The sequence below is a fragment of the Grammomys surdaster genome, unplaced genomic scaffold (genome assembly GCF_004785775.1).
Source record: "Grammomys surdaster isolate TR1022 unplaced genomic scaffold, NIH_TR_1.0 127, whole genome shotgun sequence".
In the NCBI taxonomy this organism is placed as follows: domain Eukaryota; kingdom Metazoa; phylum Chordata; class Mammalia; order Rodentia; family Muridae; genus Grammomys; species Grammomys surdaster.
Window position 1 is genome coordinate 9,816,932 of NW_021604585.1, and position 18,606 is coordinate 9,835,537.

The 18,606-nt window shown below is 44.2% G+C and overlaps 1 protein-coding gene across 1 annotated transcript in view; it reads left to right on the forward strand.

The window, feature by feature from the left end:
- The window catches only part of Exd2 (exonuclease 3'-5' domain containing 2), a 32,845-nt gene extending 30,352 nt beyond the window's left edge, over positions 1-2,493 (forward strand). Inside the window, exon 9 of the mRNA XM_028789200.1 lies at positions 1,148-2,493. Coding sequence (XP_028645033.1) covers positions 1,148-1,364 — 217 coding nt within the window. The 3' untranslated portion in view covers positions 1,365-2,493. The remainder of the gene's footprint in view (positions 1-1,147) is intronic.
- Positions 2,494-18,606: the final 16,113 nt, after the last annotated feature.

The following is an 18,606-nucleotide window of genomic DNA, read 5'->3' on the forward strand; positions in this document are numbered from 1 at the left end:
GAGTGCACCACTGTGCCCAGCTAACCGTAGACATTTCTAATAAGTAGGTTGCTGAGTTAGAGGATAGATTGAGACTGAAAACAGGCTGTTTGGGGACAGATTGAAAATAGTGCGGTTGGGCATGGTATCATTTGGGAGGCAGAGGCAGGTGGATCTGTGTGAGTTCAAGGCCAGCCTGGCCTACCTCATGTGCTCCTGGACAGCCAGGGCTACCTAGAGAGACCTTGTCTCAAAAACAAAAACAAAAGCAAAAACACCAGTGGGAAATATGAAACACCTGCAAATGTGGGGAGAGCCTAAGGTTGCTGAGCTGGTGGTGGGGCTTGGGATGAAGGATTGGGGATACAGATACTGGGAGAAATATGAAACACCTGCAAATGTGGGGAGAGCCTAAGGTTGCTGAGCTGGTGGGGGGCTTGGGATGAAGGACTGGAGAGACAGATACTGGATGAGGAGAGACACTTGGGAGCAAGATACTTTTTTGAGAAAAGTGGTTTTACTCTCTTGAAGGAGGTGGAGGGAGGTTCTGGGAGGCTCTGTTCACATAGAATCAGCAGTTTTCATGGTTTCTTGTCTAGCTAGGGTCTGGGTGGGGCGTCCATCTGCTGTACACTATTTGCACAGCTGAGCAGCCACAGGAACTCTCACTGTGACCGACACAATCCTTGCCAGTGTAGTCTGACATGCTTTCTGTGAGGAAAACGGCACTGAAGAAGTGGATCACCTTGAAGTTTACACCCAGGTCTGCCAGTGTTCTGAGAACGCAGACTGTGTGGGCTGATTTAACAGCTTCATTTTAATACTGATATGGTTTAAGATGAATAATTAACAGCTTACAGAGAAGTAAGTTGTTCTCTGAGTAGCCTCAAACCAACAAATACAAGATCAATATTTCTAACCCATCATCAACCAGGCAATATTTCCCTATATGATGAGTATATGTGCCCTTCCCAGAAATATAACTCAAAACCCCCAAATGCCTCCAGTTTGAGCCTGTATCCTACATATTAAGAAAAAAATAGAGGTTAAAAAAGATATTTTGAAAGCATTTAAAATAATGTGTCCTTTGGGGACTATCTCTTTATCTGCCTATGAGATTGTCTAGTGCTTGTTTTGCTCTGACCTTTTACAACTTCATGTTTGGCAGGATATACAATGAAAGTTATATTCCTCATGGGCTAAAGGTGGTCCAGCGTCACACCGAAGGTGGGCTGCGCTCCCTCATGCAGCTGGAGAGCCGCTGGCGTCAGCACTTCCTGGACTCCATGCAGCCTAAGCACCTGCCCCAGCAGTGGTCAGTGGACCACAACCATCAGAAGCTGCTCCGAAAGTATGGGGATGACCTTCCGATCAAGCTCTCATGATCCTTCCTGCAGGTCAGGACAGGCAGGAAGCAGGAGCCACGGTCAGCATCACCTCCTACTGTTTAATGTCTCAGTGGTCAAAGCCCTGGTAACTCAGCTCAGAATGCTAACCCACACCGATCCCCAGGTATTTCTGATGGAGCAAGGCTGTTGTTTGAAGGGGAGCTTATGACTTTGAGTTTTAGTTGAGGAGTCTATTCTTTTTTCCTCCTTTCTCTCCTATTTTTGTGTGCAAAAGAAGCTTGGCCTTCGTTTTCACTCTCCCTCTCCACTTTTCCTAAGAGGGAGAACTTTTTTCTGAAGTAACTTGTCAGGCCCTGGGAAGATCTGTTTGTAGTTCTCTTTGCTGCATTGGGTTTTCCAGGCCAGGGAGAACTTTTTCCAGAGTTGATGAAGTGACCCAAGAGTCACGTTTGTATTCTCAGTTCAGCCTCACAATTTTAATCTTTCTTGGTCTCCCATATGCATTTGTTTGGGGTCCATTCCAACTGTACTACTTGGATTTATTTTACATGCTTGAAAATGTTCCCACTCAACGCATACAGGACCAAAGTCCAGCTTGCTATGGGCTTCCTCCCTGTCACAGGGGAAGTCCTTTTCTGGAAATGAGTGTTCAGCTGGCTGGACTGACAAGCGCTGACCCTTTCCCAGGAGACCTTTGCTACATTGCTCAGCCTCTCCTCTGGTCGCTTGTCTCTTGTCCTGCTTCTGAGGACCATCATTTCCCAGTCAGCACCCACTCCCTTCAGTGTTCATGTTTCATTGCATTTGCGATACTGACCTCGCCTTAGTACCTAATTCACTCCCAGAGCCATTTGGCCAGGTTTCAGTGTGAGGAATTCACCTCCCCTGGAGACACTGAAATTAAACTGATACAATAGAAGTTTAAAAGGGCAATGTTTCACCTTTAAAAATGTTAGACTACTACTTTGAGTATGAAATCAATTTATTAGCAATTAGTATTTTTTCTAAACTATTAGGAAAACTTTCTTATTTTATAAGATCCTAACAAGCTTGAAAAGAATTTTATGGCCAGAATCCAACAAGAGTTCTATTTTGGAATTGTACCCAAGTTGGTTATAACTGATCTGACATTGATAAATAAAACAACTTCAAAGCACAAAGCTCAGTGATTGTAAATGTGAAACTTTTCTTACTAATGTTATAAAATCTGTAAGTATTTTGGGGGGAGTTGCTGTTTATTCTGCAGAATCCCTGCCTCATGGCAGAACTGTGGTACTTATACATGGATATACCGCACACACTGCACCACAAGCCTTTGGGCTGGGTGTGCAGTCTATAAACACGTACGCGTGCTACACTCCGCCCCTCTGCCCTACCTTCCAACCTGTCCTCTCAGGCATTTCTGGATCAAGACTAGACATCCTGATAAAAAAATAGTACCAGCTCCTTAGGGGGAGTTCTGCTTAACATAGTAGTAGATTCTCACAAAGCCTGCACCTCCTGGCTGTGGGAACTCAATGGAAAGGCCCAAGAGGAATGGAGGCCAGCTTGGTTCTTGGTCATGGTAGTTGCCAGGCTTGCCACAAGATGGCACTCGTAGATTTGTTTTTATATCCATTCTTGAGAAATAAGCAACTGTATTCATGGTCATTGAATATAACTTGTAACCTGTGTTTCAAAATATCTGTAGCTAATTTTGAGTCACTAGCTTTATAAGAAAACTTCTTTTTTTCTGGAACAAGAGAGATGGGTTCTCCTAGTCCTCCTGATTTGCATAGGAAGAAGTGAGAAATGCTATGAAGGTCAATTAAAGTATACTGGTTGCTATGCAAAGAGTAGGCTCTCCAGCGGAGCCTCCACGAGGTCCAGTGCAAGAGAGCCAGCAGCAAATAGAGGAGAAAGCCAGTCTCTGCAGTGTTGGTCCTTTATCTTTTTCAGAAGAGTATTGCCGTGTACGTTGGAATCTGTAGTCTCAGTCTATCTTGAAATTTTGAGCCTTTCCATAAGAGTGAAAGTTGCCATCTTCAATGAGAAATTTTAAAGTAAACCTACTTTTCTGATATAAAATACACAAAGCAGAATGTGGATAGCACTTTCCCATAGTCTCTGTATGCAGGAGGAAAAAGCAGGAGGATGTCAGATTTGAGGCTAGCCTGGATTACACAATGAGTCATGCTCATTAGAGAGGAACCTAAAGGAAAAATATCCGTGGTTCATCTTCCTTCTGTTTGGAGCAGATCTAGGCTTTGGTGATATGCTTAAGAATCGTCATTCAGCCAGGTGTGGTGGCTCACATACACCTTTGATCCCCCATCCCAGCATCTCAGCATCCCAGTACTGAGAAGTAGAGGCAGGTAGATCTCTGAGTTCAAGGCCAGCCTGGCTTACACAATGAGTTTCAGGATAGCCAGAGGTATATAAAGAGACCCTGTCTCAAAAAAGAAATCAGTATTTTAAATATATATATGTATAATATTTAAATATAAAATTTAAATTGTCATATATGTGTGTGCATGCATGTGTGTGTGTCTGATGTTTGTATGCATCCTGATTTTTTCCCATTCACTAATAAGACATCACAAGTAATTTATCTTCAAGTCTTTGAAAATAAAGTTCTAAAGTGTACTAGCTCATGGCTATAATCCTAGCCCTTGGGAAGTGGAGGCAGGAAGATCAGAAGTTTAGGGTTATCTTCAGCTACATAGTGAGTTTAAGACTATTTGAGCTACATGTACCCTTGACTCAGAACAAAACAAAACAACAGAAAACCCATGAAGATTAATGTTAATATGTTTCCGGTATCTCTCCTTTGTTTATGTAGCCCCATACTCTGTTCAGAAGCATGGTTGTTTCAAATCCTTCATTGCCAGTTATGGAGATAAACTTTCTTGGGTATTTCTGACTCTATACGTGGTAATTTCTTTAGAATAGAACCATAGAAACTGGATTTGGGAGGGTGTCACTGTTGCCATGGGCACTAATGTCAGCTTAGGAGTAGTGTGCACATTAGGGAATTCATCTTTTTAACCCTTTAGCTCCAAGTGTCCTGGACATAGATTCAGCTATTCTGTGAATTGGAATGGACCCTGCATGCCCTGGCTCTCGTGTTAGTGGCTTTGGGCCCCTTCTTTCTTCCCCTTGTCTGCCATTCTTCATTACAATCTTCCCTTCTCTGCCTCTGCAGTCAGTGATTTTTTTTGAAGTAGTTTATTTAAAAATTTTTAAATGAAAAATTTTTTCAATTAAAAACTTTTTTATTTTAAAATAAGATTATAGACAGATTCTGTTTTGAAAATAGATCTGTGTTTAATAACCTGCCATTGTAAAGTGAATGAATTACACATCCAGGGATTTGCTGCCATTTCAGAGTACAGCCACAAGTTACTTATTCTTACCCATGTCACGGACAGATAGATGACAGAATGCATTTTGTTGAAATAAAGCCGACTTAATCCCCTGTTCTCAGCTCTTAGGAACCCAGCAGGCGGAGGCTACTTCAGTTTAGCTTCTTATTTGGCCTCTTTAATCACTGAATTCTGACTTACCTTGCTTCCATGTTTTTTTATTCATTTGTTTATCCTTTAGTTTTTTTCTTCACTAGGTCTCATTTGTTAGGTATCATGAAAAAGGTATTTTACATTTTTGTGTATGGGCTGTTTGTATGTGTATGGGTTCATGTGTGACAGGGTGGATGTATTGAGGACAAAGGACAAGCTCAGGCTAGGTCCTCTCCTTCTGCCATGAGAACTCCTGGGATCCAGCTGGCATGTGCTGAGCTCCCTTTACCCACTGGGCCTCCACATGCTTTATTAAAGGAAGCTCCCCCAAGAATGGGAGTGAGCAAGTGGAGCTGGGGGAGTATTTTTCCCCAAAGGTTTATCAGTTTACTAATTATTATATATTTGAAATGAATCCCCCTCCTGGTTTTTTTTTTCTTCAAAAAATGTACAGTGATAATTTTTAGATCTTAAAAAAAACAATCCATTTTTCTTAAGAGAAATGAGCAAAAAGAGGATAGAAAGGGGTGATTCTTGCTAAGACAGCACAACATGAATAATATAAAAACATGTACGCTATTTTGGATCTAGCTTACTCTTTTGACTTGTGCCAGGTTCTCCTATGTTGGACTTTGTTCCCATCCCAGTCCTGGAGCACAGTGATGGTGATGGTGAACAACCCATGACCCACAGAGTCGGCGCCCTTTCCTGCCTCCTGCAAGGAGGTGCAGTAGTGCCTCCACTGAGGCAGACATGGCATCTGGCATGGGGGGAAAGGCATTTCCTTGTTCCTTTGTGGCCGTCTGTGATTGGTAGCCCCTAATGCTGTGGGCAGTTGGACCAAGTGGATCATTGTTTTGGAGATAATTAAGAGCTGACTTCCTTTATACAGGACTAAGGCATGCTTATATAACCCAGTTTTTGCCGCTTGGGTTGTAGCTTTGCCTAATGTATATGTCGCCTTCAAGGACACGTTCTATTTTGATAGGTAATAGCAGTTAGTCTTATCCTCCAAACTGAACCTAAAACATTTCATTTCCTTGTTACTAATCCTGAAATCTCTCTCCCTTGCTGAAAAGGTAGCTTGCTGCCTTTCTCTCAACATCACCCTTGCTTTGGGCCTATAGTGAGGCAGAACATCACAGCAGAGAGGGTTATGTAAGATCTAGTTTCCTCATGGTGGCTAGAAACCAGAGACAGATGGGAAGGGGCCAGGGGCAGGTGTAACATCAATTTGACACCAATTAGAATTCAAAGAGAAAGTGACATGGTGAGTGTGACAGTTGTCACTGTCAATTAGACATAGCCTGGGAAGCATCTCAGTGAGAGTTTGTGTAAATCAGATTGGCCTGTGGTCAGGGTTGTGGGAATAATTTTGGTTATAACAATCAATGTTGGAAGAACAAAGTCCACTATGGGCAGCACCATTCCCTGGTTTTGCAATCCTGGACTACTTAAAAATGAAGAAAAGTAAGACAAGCACAAAGTAGCATCTTGCACATATTCTCTCTGCTTAGACTTTAGATACAAGTAGTTGCTTCCAGTTCCTGATTTAACATCCCTACAATAATGGACTATGTCCTGGAATTATAAGCCAAATAAATCCTATCTCCCTTTTAAAGAAAATCTGCTGAGTTTATAGTCAGCATTATTACAAGCACAATGAGTGACTCAGGATAACTTTGAATTGGAGTGATTTTCTTATATTTTACTTCCCAAATTCTCCCTTGTCAGGCTGTAATATGTTGGAGCACAGTTGGGATTCTGACTCCTTGGGTCACCAGGTTATTAAGTACTAGATAAGAATCGGAAACCAGAGCTAGAGATACAGCTCAGTAGAAGAGTGCTTGCTAGCATACAGTAAGGCCCAGGTTCATTCCCCAGCACAGAACCTCACTATTGAAAATACCAGTAGTTAAAAACCAAGATAATTCAGAAGTAGTAGGTAGTTCATGCCTGTATTTTGGAACTTGGGAGGCTGAGACAGGAGAATCACTACAAATTTGAGGTCATCTTGGGCTCCAGAATGACACCCTGTCTTGGAAAAACAAAAGAAGGGGTCTAGAAAAAAACAAAAGAAGGGGTCAGCAGTTAAGAGCACTGCCTGGGTTTCAGAGGACTTGGGTTCTATTCCTATCATCTATGTTCCAGGAAATCCAGTGTGTTTCTCTGGAACACAACAATAAGAGATTTGAACTTAACAGTCAGACAAAGGAGCTGAGAGAGTTGGGGATTTACCATCTGTGGTTTTAAAGGTCCCGGTGGGCATGAAAGGGCTCACTTACAGCCTTAACTTTGAAGTTTGCTTTTTTCTGTACTCAGTTTATCATATATTGGAGATTCAGAGAGGAGTGGGCTGATGACCTTATTCTTTTTGTACTAATAAGATATAGACTAGTATGCCAAGGGAGAGGCCCCTTGGTCAGAGCATTCTGTAGTAATCCACCATTTTATTTAAGGCAAGGTTTCAGTATGTAGCATTGGCTGGCCCAGAACTCTATGTAGACTAGCCAGACTCACAGGTCTGGCTGCTTCTATCCCCTAAGTGTTATGATTAAAGGCATTGGGCACATTTATTTATTTATTTATTTATTTATTTATTTATTTATTTATTTATATGTGATTTGAATATGCTTGGCCCAGATTGTGGCACTATTAGGAGATACGGCCTTGTTGGAGTAGGCGTGGCCCTGGAGGAAGTGTGTCACTGTGGGCATGGGCAGTGAGACCCTCCTCCTAACCATGTGAAAGCCAGTCTTCTCCTAGTAGCCTTCAGATAAAGAGGTAGAACTCTCAGCTCCTCCTGTACCAGGCCTTCCTGGACACTGCCATGTTCCTACCTTGATGATAATGAACTGAACCTCTGAACCTGTAAGCCAGCCCCAATTAAATGTTGTCCTTATAAGAGTTGCCTTGGTCATGGTGTCTGTTCACCACAGTTAAACCCTACCTAAGACAGTTAATTTGTTTGTTTTGTTTGTTTGTTTGTTTGTTTGTTTTGAGAGAGGTTTTCTTTGTATAGCCCCTGGCTGTCTTGGGACTAGGTCTGTAGACCAGGTTGGCCTCAAACTCACAGAGCTCCACCTACCTCTGCCTCCCAAATGCTGGGATTAAAGGTATACGCCACCACCCACCAAATTGAGTACTTTAAAAGGAGGACATTAAACCAAGTAAGTAAAAATAGTCTCTGTGATTTTTTTTTTAATGTTGTATGACTGTTGAGAACCCATGAGGCATCCATGAGCCCTAGATGTGAATAGCTCACAGGGAGCCTGCGAAGAGTCTCTGGCTCTGCCAGTGACTTCATCCTGCTCGCTTTTGCCCTTCCTTGGGCACCAGCTGGACAGACATGGATAAAGGTAATGTCTGCATTATTAGCCACGTAAAAACTCCTCTGTGAATGTCATTCCTTCTGACTTTGTAGAAGATGTATTTCCTAGTCTGTCCCTGAGCTTCATTCCAGTCTCAAAGAATATGCTGGCTTTTCTTTGCAAAACACAGATTTGTACCAATATGCTCAACTTGAAACTTTTTCACAGTCATCTCGAAAAAGATAGAAGCCTCAAGTTTCTACCAAAAAGCATCAAGTACATAGTTCTGCTCTCTCTTGTAGAGGGTCTCTTACCACATCTAAAATTCTGGCATCTTCTGCTCTATTCCACTGAAAGCCTTGGTCTGGCTCTGTGTTTGGCCCTGGAGGTCTGAAGCCCACACCATAGCGCGTATGGCTTCCTCTAAGCTCTGGATAAAATGAGCAGGACCAAAGTTGGCTCAGAAAACGAGCAGATGATGACTTGGGGTTAGCCTTTCTTTTTAAAATGTTACACAAGTGCAGAACATTTAGCTGCCTCGCCCCCCAGCCATTCGTAGAGCTTGACCTTAGCCAAGATTTTGCCTCATCCTCTCGGCATTTAAGCATAGAATTGCGTTTCAGCTGTGGAATGCTTAACCAAAAGCACATGCTGTGGTGGCAGGTTCCAAAGAACACGTTTCGCAAAAGCCCAAAGAGCATTGTTCTCTCAAAACAGCAGCTTTCTCTGAACTGCCCAGCATATCTCAAACTGGTGATGTTTTGGCTCGTTTGTACACAGAACTGGGGTTTATTGTTAATACTCTATTGAAGTGCAGTGTACTTGCCCTATATACATTTGAAGAATACATACATTTGAAGGATATAGCTTGATGAATTTTGACAGGTGTGTATGCCCATATAACTGTCATGGGCTAGAATTTAAACCTGGCCTGGGAGTTTGTCTATAATCCTAGCATTTGGGGTGCTGAGGCAGGAGGATCCATGCAAATCAGGGACATCCCCTTGTCTACTAAGCAAGTCTTAAGCCAGCCAGAGCTATATACCAAGACCCTTTCCTAAAAGAATCTAAAAAAAATTAATATAGACTGGCAACATAGCTCAGGGACAGAGAATTTGCGTAGCATGCTGGAGGCCCTGGGTTCAATCCCTAGTATGATTTTTAAAAGGGGACAGGAAGGCTGTAGTTTTAACCATCTTTATGTTACAAATTTCTAGGGACTAGAAGATTATTTACCAAGCTGAGCAAACTAAAACTGTAAATCTAAGAATTGCTAAAGATTTGGTAGTTGAAATCTAAGCATTTCTCCACACTTAGGGATTGCAGAACATTTCATGAAGTTTGGTTTTATTAAGTTAGTTAACTACAAATAGGTGCTATGTGCACATAGAATAGATTTTTTTTAATAATGTGTATGAGTGTTTTCCTACACGTATGTTTGTGTGCCATTTGTATGCCTGGTACCTGCAGAGGAGAGAAGAGGGCTTCAGGACCCTTGGAACTGGAGTTACAAAGGGTTGTAAGCCACCATTGAGTGCTGGAAATGAAACCCAGGTCCTCTGGAAGAACAGTCAATGCTCCTAACCACTGAAACATCTCTCCAGCTCCTCCTTATTCTGTATATGTTTAAAATTTTCCACTAAAATTTCCAAATTCTTGAGTAGTAGCTCCTGCAGCACTTCCGCTTGCATTCCTGCTAAGTGATGCTTGCCCCCACAGCCTAAAAGCAAGGTACAGGTGAATCTACACAGGATTCTCTCCTTGCCTTCAAAATTAGACATTCTGATTCAAAATTTACAAACACGTGAAATGGTGGTAGTGCATGCCTTTAATCCCAGCACCTGGAAGGCAGAAGTAGGTGGACCTCTAATTTTCAAGCCAGCCTGTTCTACAGAGTTCCAGAATAGCCAGGGTCACACAGAGAAACCCTGTCTCAAAAATCATAAAAAGGAAAAAGAAAAAATTAAAAACACAGGCTGGGATAACTTCTCTTTCCCAAGCCACCCTTCCCTTTGAACACAGGGTTGACCTCACATTTATTTTGAAAAGCCAGTTTCTCTGAATTTCAAAGAAGTTGATTTGTACAGTAAGGTTTACACACATAAATTTCACACAGCCTTATTGAGCAATATTCCTACCACTCATGGTCATAGAGCCCAGGAAGGGGGGGTCTCTTAGCCCACCTCCCTCAGGAGCAAAGGAAGCAGGTATGGCTTTCTGTGGCCATTTCTGCCTTCTAAGCTTTGCGCTTCTTCTCTGGTATAGGTGGTTAGGGGTCAGCTCCAGTTTGACATTTCCAAAGACTCACACACAGTCCAGAGGAGGGAGTGGCACCGCTGCTGTCTTCCCACTTTCCTGACATCCTCTTCTTTGTGTGACCACCCCAATCCCCCAGTCCTCTAAAACATGTCCACTGTCAGACAGCTCTTCTGAGTGTGCCCTTACAACAGCCCTCACGTTTGAGCAGCAGCTGCCTTCTGGAGGCTTGGAGGCTGTGTTTAATATGCTAACAATTGAGTGGCCTGGTGGCTTAGGGGTGGCAGTGAGATGAAAGGAGGGGTCATTGGAGATAGGGTGGGCTCTTCCCACTCAGCCTGTGATGGCTGCTGGACTGGTTCCCTCAGCCTTTGGCTCCAGCCTTTTCTGGGCAGGGAACCGGAATGAGGCAAAGTGCCTGGTCTGTTTTAAATAGATTCCACTTGCTGTAGCCAATAAGCACAACAGCTTGGAAGGTGAGTGATTTTTCCTAAGAGATTTATGTTGCTCCAATGCTCCTGTCTCCAGCGCCACTCCAAAGCCTCCTGCCCTCCGCACTGACCTGACTCCACTGATGTTAACAGCCTCTCTGGATGGTCTCTCCCCAGGCTTGTCTGGCTTTAGTGTTTGTTATACTTTTATTGAGTTTTGCTCTCTGCTTTGTCTGTCCCTGAAGCTGTTTTTCCTGTGTTCTCTATCTTTCCATCTCGTGTGGTCTGCATCTGCGCTGGCACATACTCATCCCCGTCTGCTGCTGCTTGTCTGATTATCATAGCTTTTGTCCTCCTGCCCTCACTTCCCACAGCCTCCTGGGGAACAGCCTAGGCCCTCCCAGACTTGTGTGCTGTTGGTGAGACAGTCCACTCACTCTAGTGACAGGCTGTCTGGGACCAGTGGGCACATCACTACCAGGACACTCCAGATTATGGATGCTAGCATGTTTAGAAGGCCATTTACAAGACATAGATATAACTTGGGATGTTTAAACTTTGATCTCTAGATTCCTAGTAAGAACTAATTCATAGAGGGAAATGGACATCTTTAACTTACAGCACAGGTGACTGTCTGTGGAGATATAAAGTGGAATTACCTTGAACAGTCTCAGCTGTGGACCAGTGACAGCTCCAGACTGGGAAATGGACCTCGGTGATGGTAGCTGTTTCTTGGCCATGTGCCAGTGCAGTAGGTGGCATCAAAGAAATCAGAGTAGGACAAAAGAAGACAAGGACAGAAAAGTGATGGCCAGTGCCATCCAAGGCTACAGTCAGGAAAGGAGACAGAAGGAGGAGGCTGGGTAAGGGCTCAAGATAATTAGGAACACTGATGGGGAGCTAGCACAGGCAAGGGGAGGGGGAACGGGCACAGAAGTTGGCCTGAGATGCAGAGACCTAGCTCTGCCAGTGGAGACACGGACTACAGCATGAGGCCAGGGAAAATAGGACCCATCTCTTTCTCCCCATTCGTCTCTAGCTCCAGTATCTCTTTTTCTTTTATAGTTATATCTTCAAGTCACATCATCAGAAAACAAAGCAAAAACGGGCACTCTGCCTTTGAGAGGAAATAGTGGATTTACGGGGGGAGAATTTAAGGTTGGGTATACTTCCCCTTTGCTGACTCTGCTTGTCCAGCTGCTTGTCCAGGAGCTGTGGAGAAGCAGCCCCTTGCTGGAGCACCTCAGTAGAGTCTCTGTGCAGCATGATAGCCCAGTAGAGTGCCTGCAGCCAAGTAGCCAGTAGCAGTGTACGTCCATCAAATCCACCCATCTGCATGCCAACTCCAGGCTGGAGAGTGGGGATGGTCCAGCAGGGGTCCAGTCATCCCATTACTGGGCTCCTGTTCTCCAGGAACTGAAAGGGTTGGGGAGGCACAAGACACAAAAGGATACGCAGTGAAAGACTTGCTTCCATTCCTGTTCCCAGGTGCCCTCCTCAGAACTATCCCTGAGCATCCCAGTTTCTTGAATTTTTTTTTCAGTATCATCTTTCTAGGTCTGATATAATCTGAAAGATTTTAAGTTCTTTTTTTCTTCTTTTTCTCATGAGTCTTTGCATGGGGGCAAATATACAGGTTCACATATATGGGCACATATGTACAGGTTCACATGGATATCTGCACATGCATGTGGAGGGCCAAGGTTGATACTGGCAATCTTCCTCAATTGCTCCACCTTGTTCTTTGAGGCAGAGTCTCTCAAACCCAGACCTCCAGGGCTTGTTCCAGGGATTCCATCTCCTTCTTCTAAGACTAGAATTACAGGCAAGCTGTCATGCGCCCCACCCCCGGCATTTATGTGGAATCTGGAGCTCTGAAATCCAGTCCTCTTGATCACATGGCAAGCACTTTAACCACTGAGCCATCTTTCTGCCTCAGGTTCCAGATTCTTGATCAAGTATGATATTAAATATCATTCAGGTGTACATGTGTGTGTGTGTAAGATGTTGGAGGAAATCAAAGGATACAGAAAATTACATTCTAGTTTAGTGCTAGTAATGCTTTCCAGGACAGAAAATAGTTTAAATACTAGGCAAATGAGATCTTAAAATGCCAGTCCTAGAAAGGCCATTCTAAGTGCACTTGAGACAAAGTACTGCTCTTCTTTTAAAGATGTATTTTATGTGTGAATGCACCCCACAGATGGTTGTGGGTGCTGGGATTTTAACCTGGGTCATTTGCAAGAGCTATACTACTCCTAACTGGTGAGCCATCTTTCCAAGCCTGCCATTTTTGGGGGAGTGGGGGGAGACTAGTTTTAGAGTCACAGCTGTCCTCCCGTCTCGGCCTCTCAAGTGCTGCTTGAGACTACCAGTGTGCATTAACACCCACCAACAAAGTCCCATTTTAAATGCAAGAGGCCCAAATGTGTCACTTCTCCGGGACCTTCAGGTTGGTGATGGCAGGTACCCCACTTCCCAGTTGCCGCAGCTCCCTCCATTTTTAGGTAGTGGTCTTTGTAAAGATAAATGATTCAGAGATGGAAGGAAAGACAATTAGACACAGATTTTATTTTTCCTCTAGTGGACAATCGTGTGTCACTAATAACTAGTAATTACAGGAAAGAAATCAGTAATTTAAGGAAAAGGACGAGTTCCACTTTTAGTAAACATATATTCCTGCACACATATACATATACGCAGGCACTTGGGGGGCAGAGACAACAGCTACAACCACAGGCTGGTGTCTGCCTCTCCTGCTAGACTGCAGGCTGAGATCTGGGGCCAAACAGAGGCACAGCACCTCCACCTCAACTAAGGACTACAGCCTGTGGGTGTGGGAAGCAGAGGCAGCCATTTTCTTGTGGGGATGAGGGAGAAGTGTCAATCTGGACTAAGAGGACAGCCTGAGAATGGATACAGGGCAGTGAAGCCAAGGGAGCTGGGAAGACATGACCTGCTGCTGCTGCTGCTGCTGCTTCTGAGCTCCGTGCCCTCAGCCCCGACAGCCAGCAGCCCAGCTAGCTGTTTATCACCACCTACCCTGAGGCAATGCCCCACGATTTATAACTATTTATATGCTGATAAAATGGCATGATGCTTTTTAAAAGTCTTTTTGCTCTGGCATCAGCTCCAGACGCTGTGAGCAATTTCAGCGTCCAAACCAGATTGATGAGCCTTTTGACGGCTTTGGAGGTTGCTTCAGTGAGAGGACATGTACAACTGTAAACACTCGCTTGTAAAACCCTCAGTTTCTCTGAATGGTGAACTTCCAGGCAGTGTGGGTCGGTGTTATATGCTTCCCGCATTAACATCATCTTCTTGTAAGGGAATAGAAATTACACTTGAGAATACCTTGGCAATCTTGGCTGGATGAGAGCTCCAAAGTATATACCAGCCCCAGAGTATCCCCTTAATTTTCCACTTTGAAGCTTTGCAAAGACAAGTGAGACATTGATTATAGGTGCCATTGGACTAAATGAATGCAGGCCAGGGGTGTGGGCCTCTTCACCTTGCATTCGCTTTGGTCTTGGGCCTGATCCCTTTGACCCTGAGCCAAAGTTTGTAAGGCCTAAGGCTAACGGCCCATTCCTGTGTTCCACCTGATAAGAACCCTAATAAAGAAATAAGCATTGCTAAGAACCTGCATCCAGAGCCATGAATCAGGACATTTAGCAGACTTGGGGGAAAAAAAATGACAGTCCTTCATCCTCACTCGGGGATCCACAAGTCATCATTTGTGATGTGCATGGCTTCTCCTCATGCCTAGGTACATGGTAGGCACCCAGTGCTGACTTTGTGATGTGTGTGGCCTCTGCGAATGCCTGGGCACTGAGGACATGATAGCCACTGTGTGCTGAATTTGCCTCTTGTGCTTCTGATATTTCATCTCTATCCGACTGATTCATGCATTCTTCCAGAGGTTAGATAGTCCCAGAGAGCTCAGGTTCAATTGAACATACTTCTCAGATCTCCCCTCCTGGACTCATTTCAGTTCACGATCCCCTTAAGCCAGAGGGCTTCTCTACTAGGGAGGAAATTTATGTTATTCTGAAATCCTCTCTCTTACCCAGGCCTCATTGGTACATCTTTTGCATCTCTCCTCTTTCTCTCCTGCTCTAGACACAGTAGCTGTCCTAATCCAGGCTGGATACATTGCTGGGAAGGCTACAGTGTTTCTGTGATTCTCCATCAGTAGTCTGTACTCCCTACCCCTCATAGCTGATAATGCCACACTGGTGTGTTTGTTTGTCTTTCCTGAACAAGTAGAGATTTCTTATCAGGGCACAGAGGATTGTCCCTCGCCCACCGCATCACCACCACTGTCCTTACCCATCGTAAGGTGTACTCGTGTATACCATTTCATGTGTTCCCAGACACAGCGAGTCTGTCATCCAAGGCTCAGCTCCAAATGACTTCAGGATGGTGACAGTGCTTCTCTGTGCTTTTATTGATCCATATCATCTTATGATCATGTGCCTCTTCCTGCTATTAATTCCAAGATCTCTAAGAGGGGAGAACCAAATTTTATTCACTCTTGTATTCTCTAGTACCTAGATAGGACTGGCATGGTAGTACTCAAGAAAAAAGGAAGAGTCTAGAAATACCACCCCAACAGGCAAGTAGACACTAGATACACTATCTCAAAAGGCTACTTGACATTGTTATGAGACAGAAACTGGTGGCATGTGACTAGCCAGACTGCCCCTATTCTTTTATTCACTCAATTACCAAACCTAGATATTTAGTACATATGTTGGGAGGGTCAGCACTGTACTAGAAACTCACAATACGTTACAGAAAGCTCCTGGCTGGGCATCCTGATGGGTCACGTGGTCTCCTGTGAGAATCTTGGCCACTTAGTCCTCTACAGGCTGTGGGAAAGAGGCAAAGAGTTGGGGATGTTGGGGGCTTTGAAAAGGACTTTGTCTCTAGGACCAGCTCTACTGACTATGGGCTTTATTAGTGCATTTCTTTTAAAAATGCATTCTTTGCTGTTACTAAAGAACACTTGACACATTTCTAATTAGCTACAAGCCTCTGCAGCCAAATTAATCCCAATGCAACAGCTGTCTCATTTCACAATTATTTTATTGTCCCATGAGTTGCCCACCAGAATGCAAGGCATTCTTTCTCTAACTTTGATTAGGACCTGTCTTAGTTTGGGTTACTATTGCTATGACCAAACACCATGACCAAAGCAACTTGGGGAGGAAAGGGTTTATTTGACTTACACTTACATATCACTGTTCATCATTGAAGGAAGTCGGGACAGGAACTCAAACAGGGCAGGAACCTGGAGGCAGGAACTGATGCAGAGGTCATGGATGGGTGCTGCTTACTGGTTTCTTCCTCATGGCTTGCTCAATCTGCTTTCTTCTAAAAAGAACCCGGGACCACCAGCCCAGGGATTGTCTCACCCACAGTGGGCTGGGCTCTCCCCCATCAGTCATAATTAAGAAAATGCTCTACAGCCTTGCCAACAGCCCTACTCTTACAGAAGCATTTTTTTTCCACCTAGGGTTCCCTGCTCTCAGATGACTAACCTGTGTCAAGTTGACATCAAATTAACTAGCACAATTGTTCCTTGTCAACTTGACGTGCAATACTTTTTAAGACCTAACCTTTCCTGTTCTTGGTTCCCCCCCAAGACCTCACATTAGTAAATATCACAAACTTAAAAGGCCTACAGTCTTTACTAATTCAAACACTTTAAAAGTCCAATCCCTGTAAAAATCCAAAGTTTCTTTTACAATCTAAATCTCTTTTAAAAATTAAAAGTTTCTCAACTGTGGGCTCCTATAAAATAAAAAAAAAAAATTAAGCTAAATACTTTCTTACTTCAAGAGGGTAGGACCAGGGCACAGTCAGAATCTGAACAAAGCAAAACCACACTCCAACAGTGTAAATAATTCAATGTCCAATGTCATTCACTCATGATCTTCTGGGCTCCTCCAAGGGGCTTGGGTCACCTCTACATCCCTCCCTTCTGCAGCACACACAGCTTGTCCTCTAGGCTCCAAGGCTCTCCCTGCCACAGCTGTTGCTGTTCTTGGTGGTCATCGCATGGTACTGGCATCTCCAAAATGCTGGGGTTGTCAGCTGCAACTGGGCTGCACTTTGACCAATAACCTCTCTTCGTCTCCCTTCATGGTGCCAAGCCTCATCTTCCCTACATGAACCTTTCAGTCCTGGGTTTCCACTGCCCCTGAGGCTGCGCCTTCACCAGTGGCCTCTCTGGCCTCACAGTGCCAAGCCTCAGCTGCTCTCCATGACTCCTCCATGCCTTCAAATCCAGTACTGCCCAGGAGACTCTTATACTACCGAGTTTGGGTGCCAGCAGGAAGCACAACCTTGGCCACATCTGGAACACAGCTTCTGTGTGCTGATCCTGATATAACACTTCCCAGAAAGCCCTCACCCCAATGATGCTGGCCTCTTGTTCACCACAGCCGATTCTTCAGCCCCAGCTGACCAGAACCATAGATTCTTCACGCAAATGGCCCCATAGAGTCTTTGCTTCCCTCAGAAACCTCACAAACCAGGCCTCCATCATCTGCTCTGCTCTCAACAGTCTTACCTTCTAAGCTCCAACAGACACGACAACCCTCAATGGCTTTTCTAGTCCAAAGTTCCAAAATTCTTCACAATCCTCCCCAAAACAACATGGTCAGGTCTTTCATGGCAATACCCCACTCTCCTGGTACCAATTTCCAAGACCCTGAAAATTTTCTTTCTTCCTCATCTTGGGGCAGCAGAGTTTAACCTCTAACTCTTTTTTTTTTTTTTTAAAGATTTATTTATTATATATACAGAGTTCTGCCTGCTTGTACATCTGCAGGCCAGAAGAGGGCACCAGATCTCATTATAGATGGTTGTGAGCCACCGTGTGGTTGCTGGGAATTGAATTCATGACCTCTGGAAGAGCAGTCTGTGCTTTTAACCTCTGAGCCAACTCTCCAGCCCAACCTCTAACTCTTGATTAGAGGACAGAACCAGCGATTCCAAGAGAAGCATTTAGGGGACTCAGTACCTTGACTTGTCCCTGACCCTACAATGAGTCCCCTCTGGACTCTAGTTCTGTACTCATCCTTCAGGTGTTTGTTTTAGGGAGGTAGATGTACCAGCGGTCTACGCCTTTTCTGCTCCATTTTTCTTTTTTTTTTTTCACTGACAACTGTTTGATGAGCATGTTTTCTGAGCTATTTCTATGCACACTGTTGTCAGCAGCAGGCAAACAGTGATGAACATATAAGAATCTATGAGGCAAGGTGGCTCAGTGAGTATGGACACTTGCCACCACAATGGATAATCAGAGTTGCATTCTCAGAACTCACATGGTGGGAAGAAAACCAACTTCTACATGTTATCTTCTGATTTCCACATGTGCACCATGGCATGTGCGGGGCCCCACCCCCTGCCAAATTAATAAGTGTAAAAAAGAAAAGAATAAACAAAAAAAATATCAATGGGAGGCCAAGGAGATGACTCAGTTGGTCAGAGGACTTGCTGAACTAGTCCAGTAACCTGGAATCCAAGTCAAAAAGGGGGATGTGCAATACCAGCCCTTCTACAGAGAGATGGGAAGCAGAGACAGGAGATTCACCAGGAAGCTGGAGGCCGGCCAGCCTGAAGTATGCAGCTCAGCAGCAACACTCAGAGACCCTGCCTCAAACTAGAGAGAACTGACTCTCAAAAAGTTGTTCTCTGGTCTCCACATATGCATCATGGTGTTGCATGCATAGTGTGTGCGTCTCTGTGTGTGTGTGTGTGTGTGTGTGTG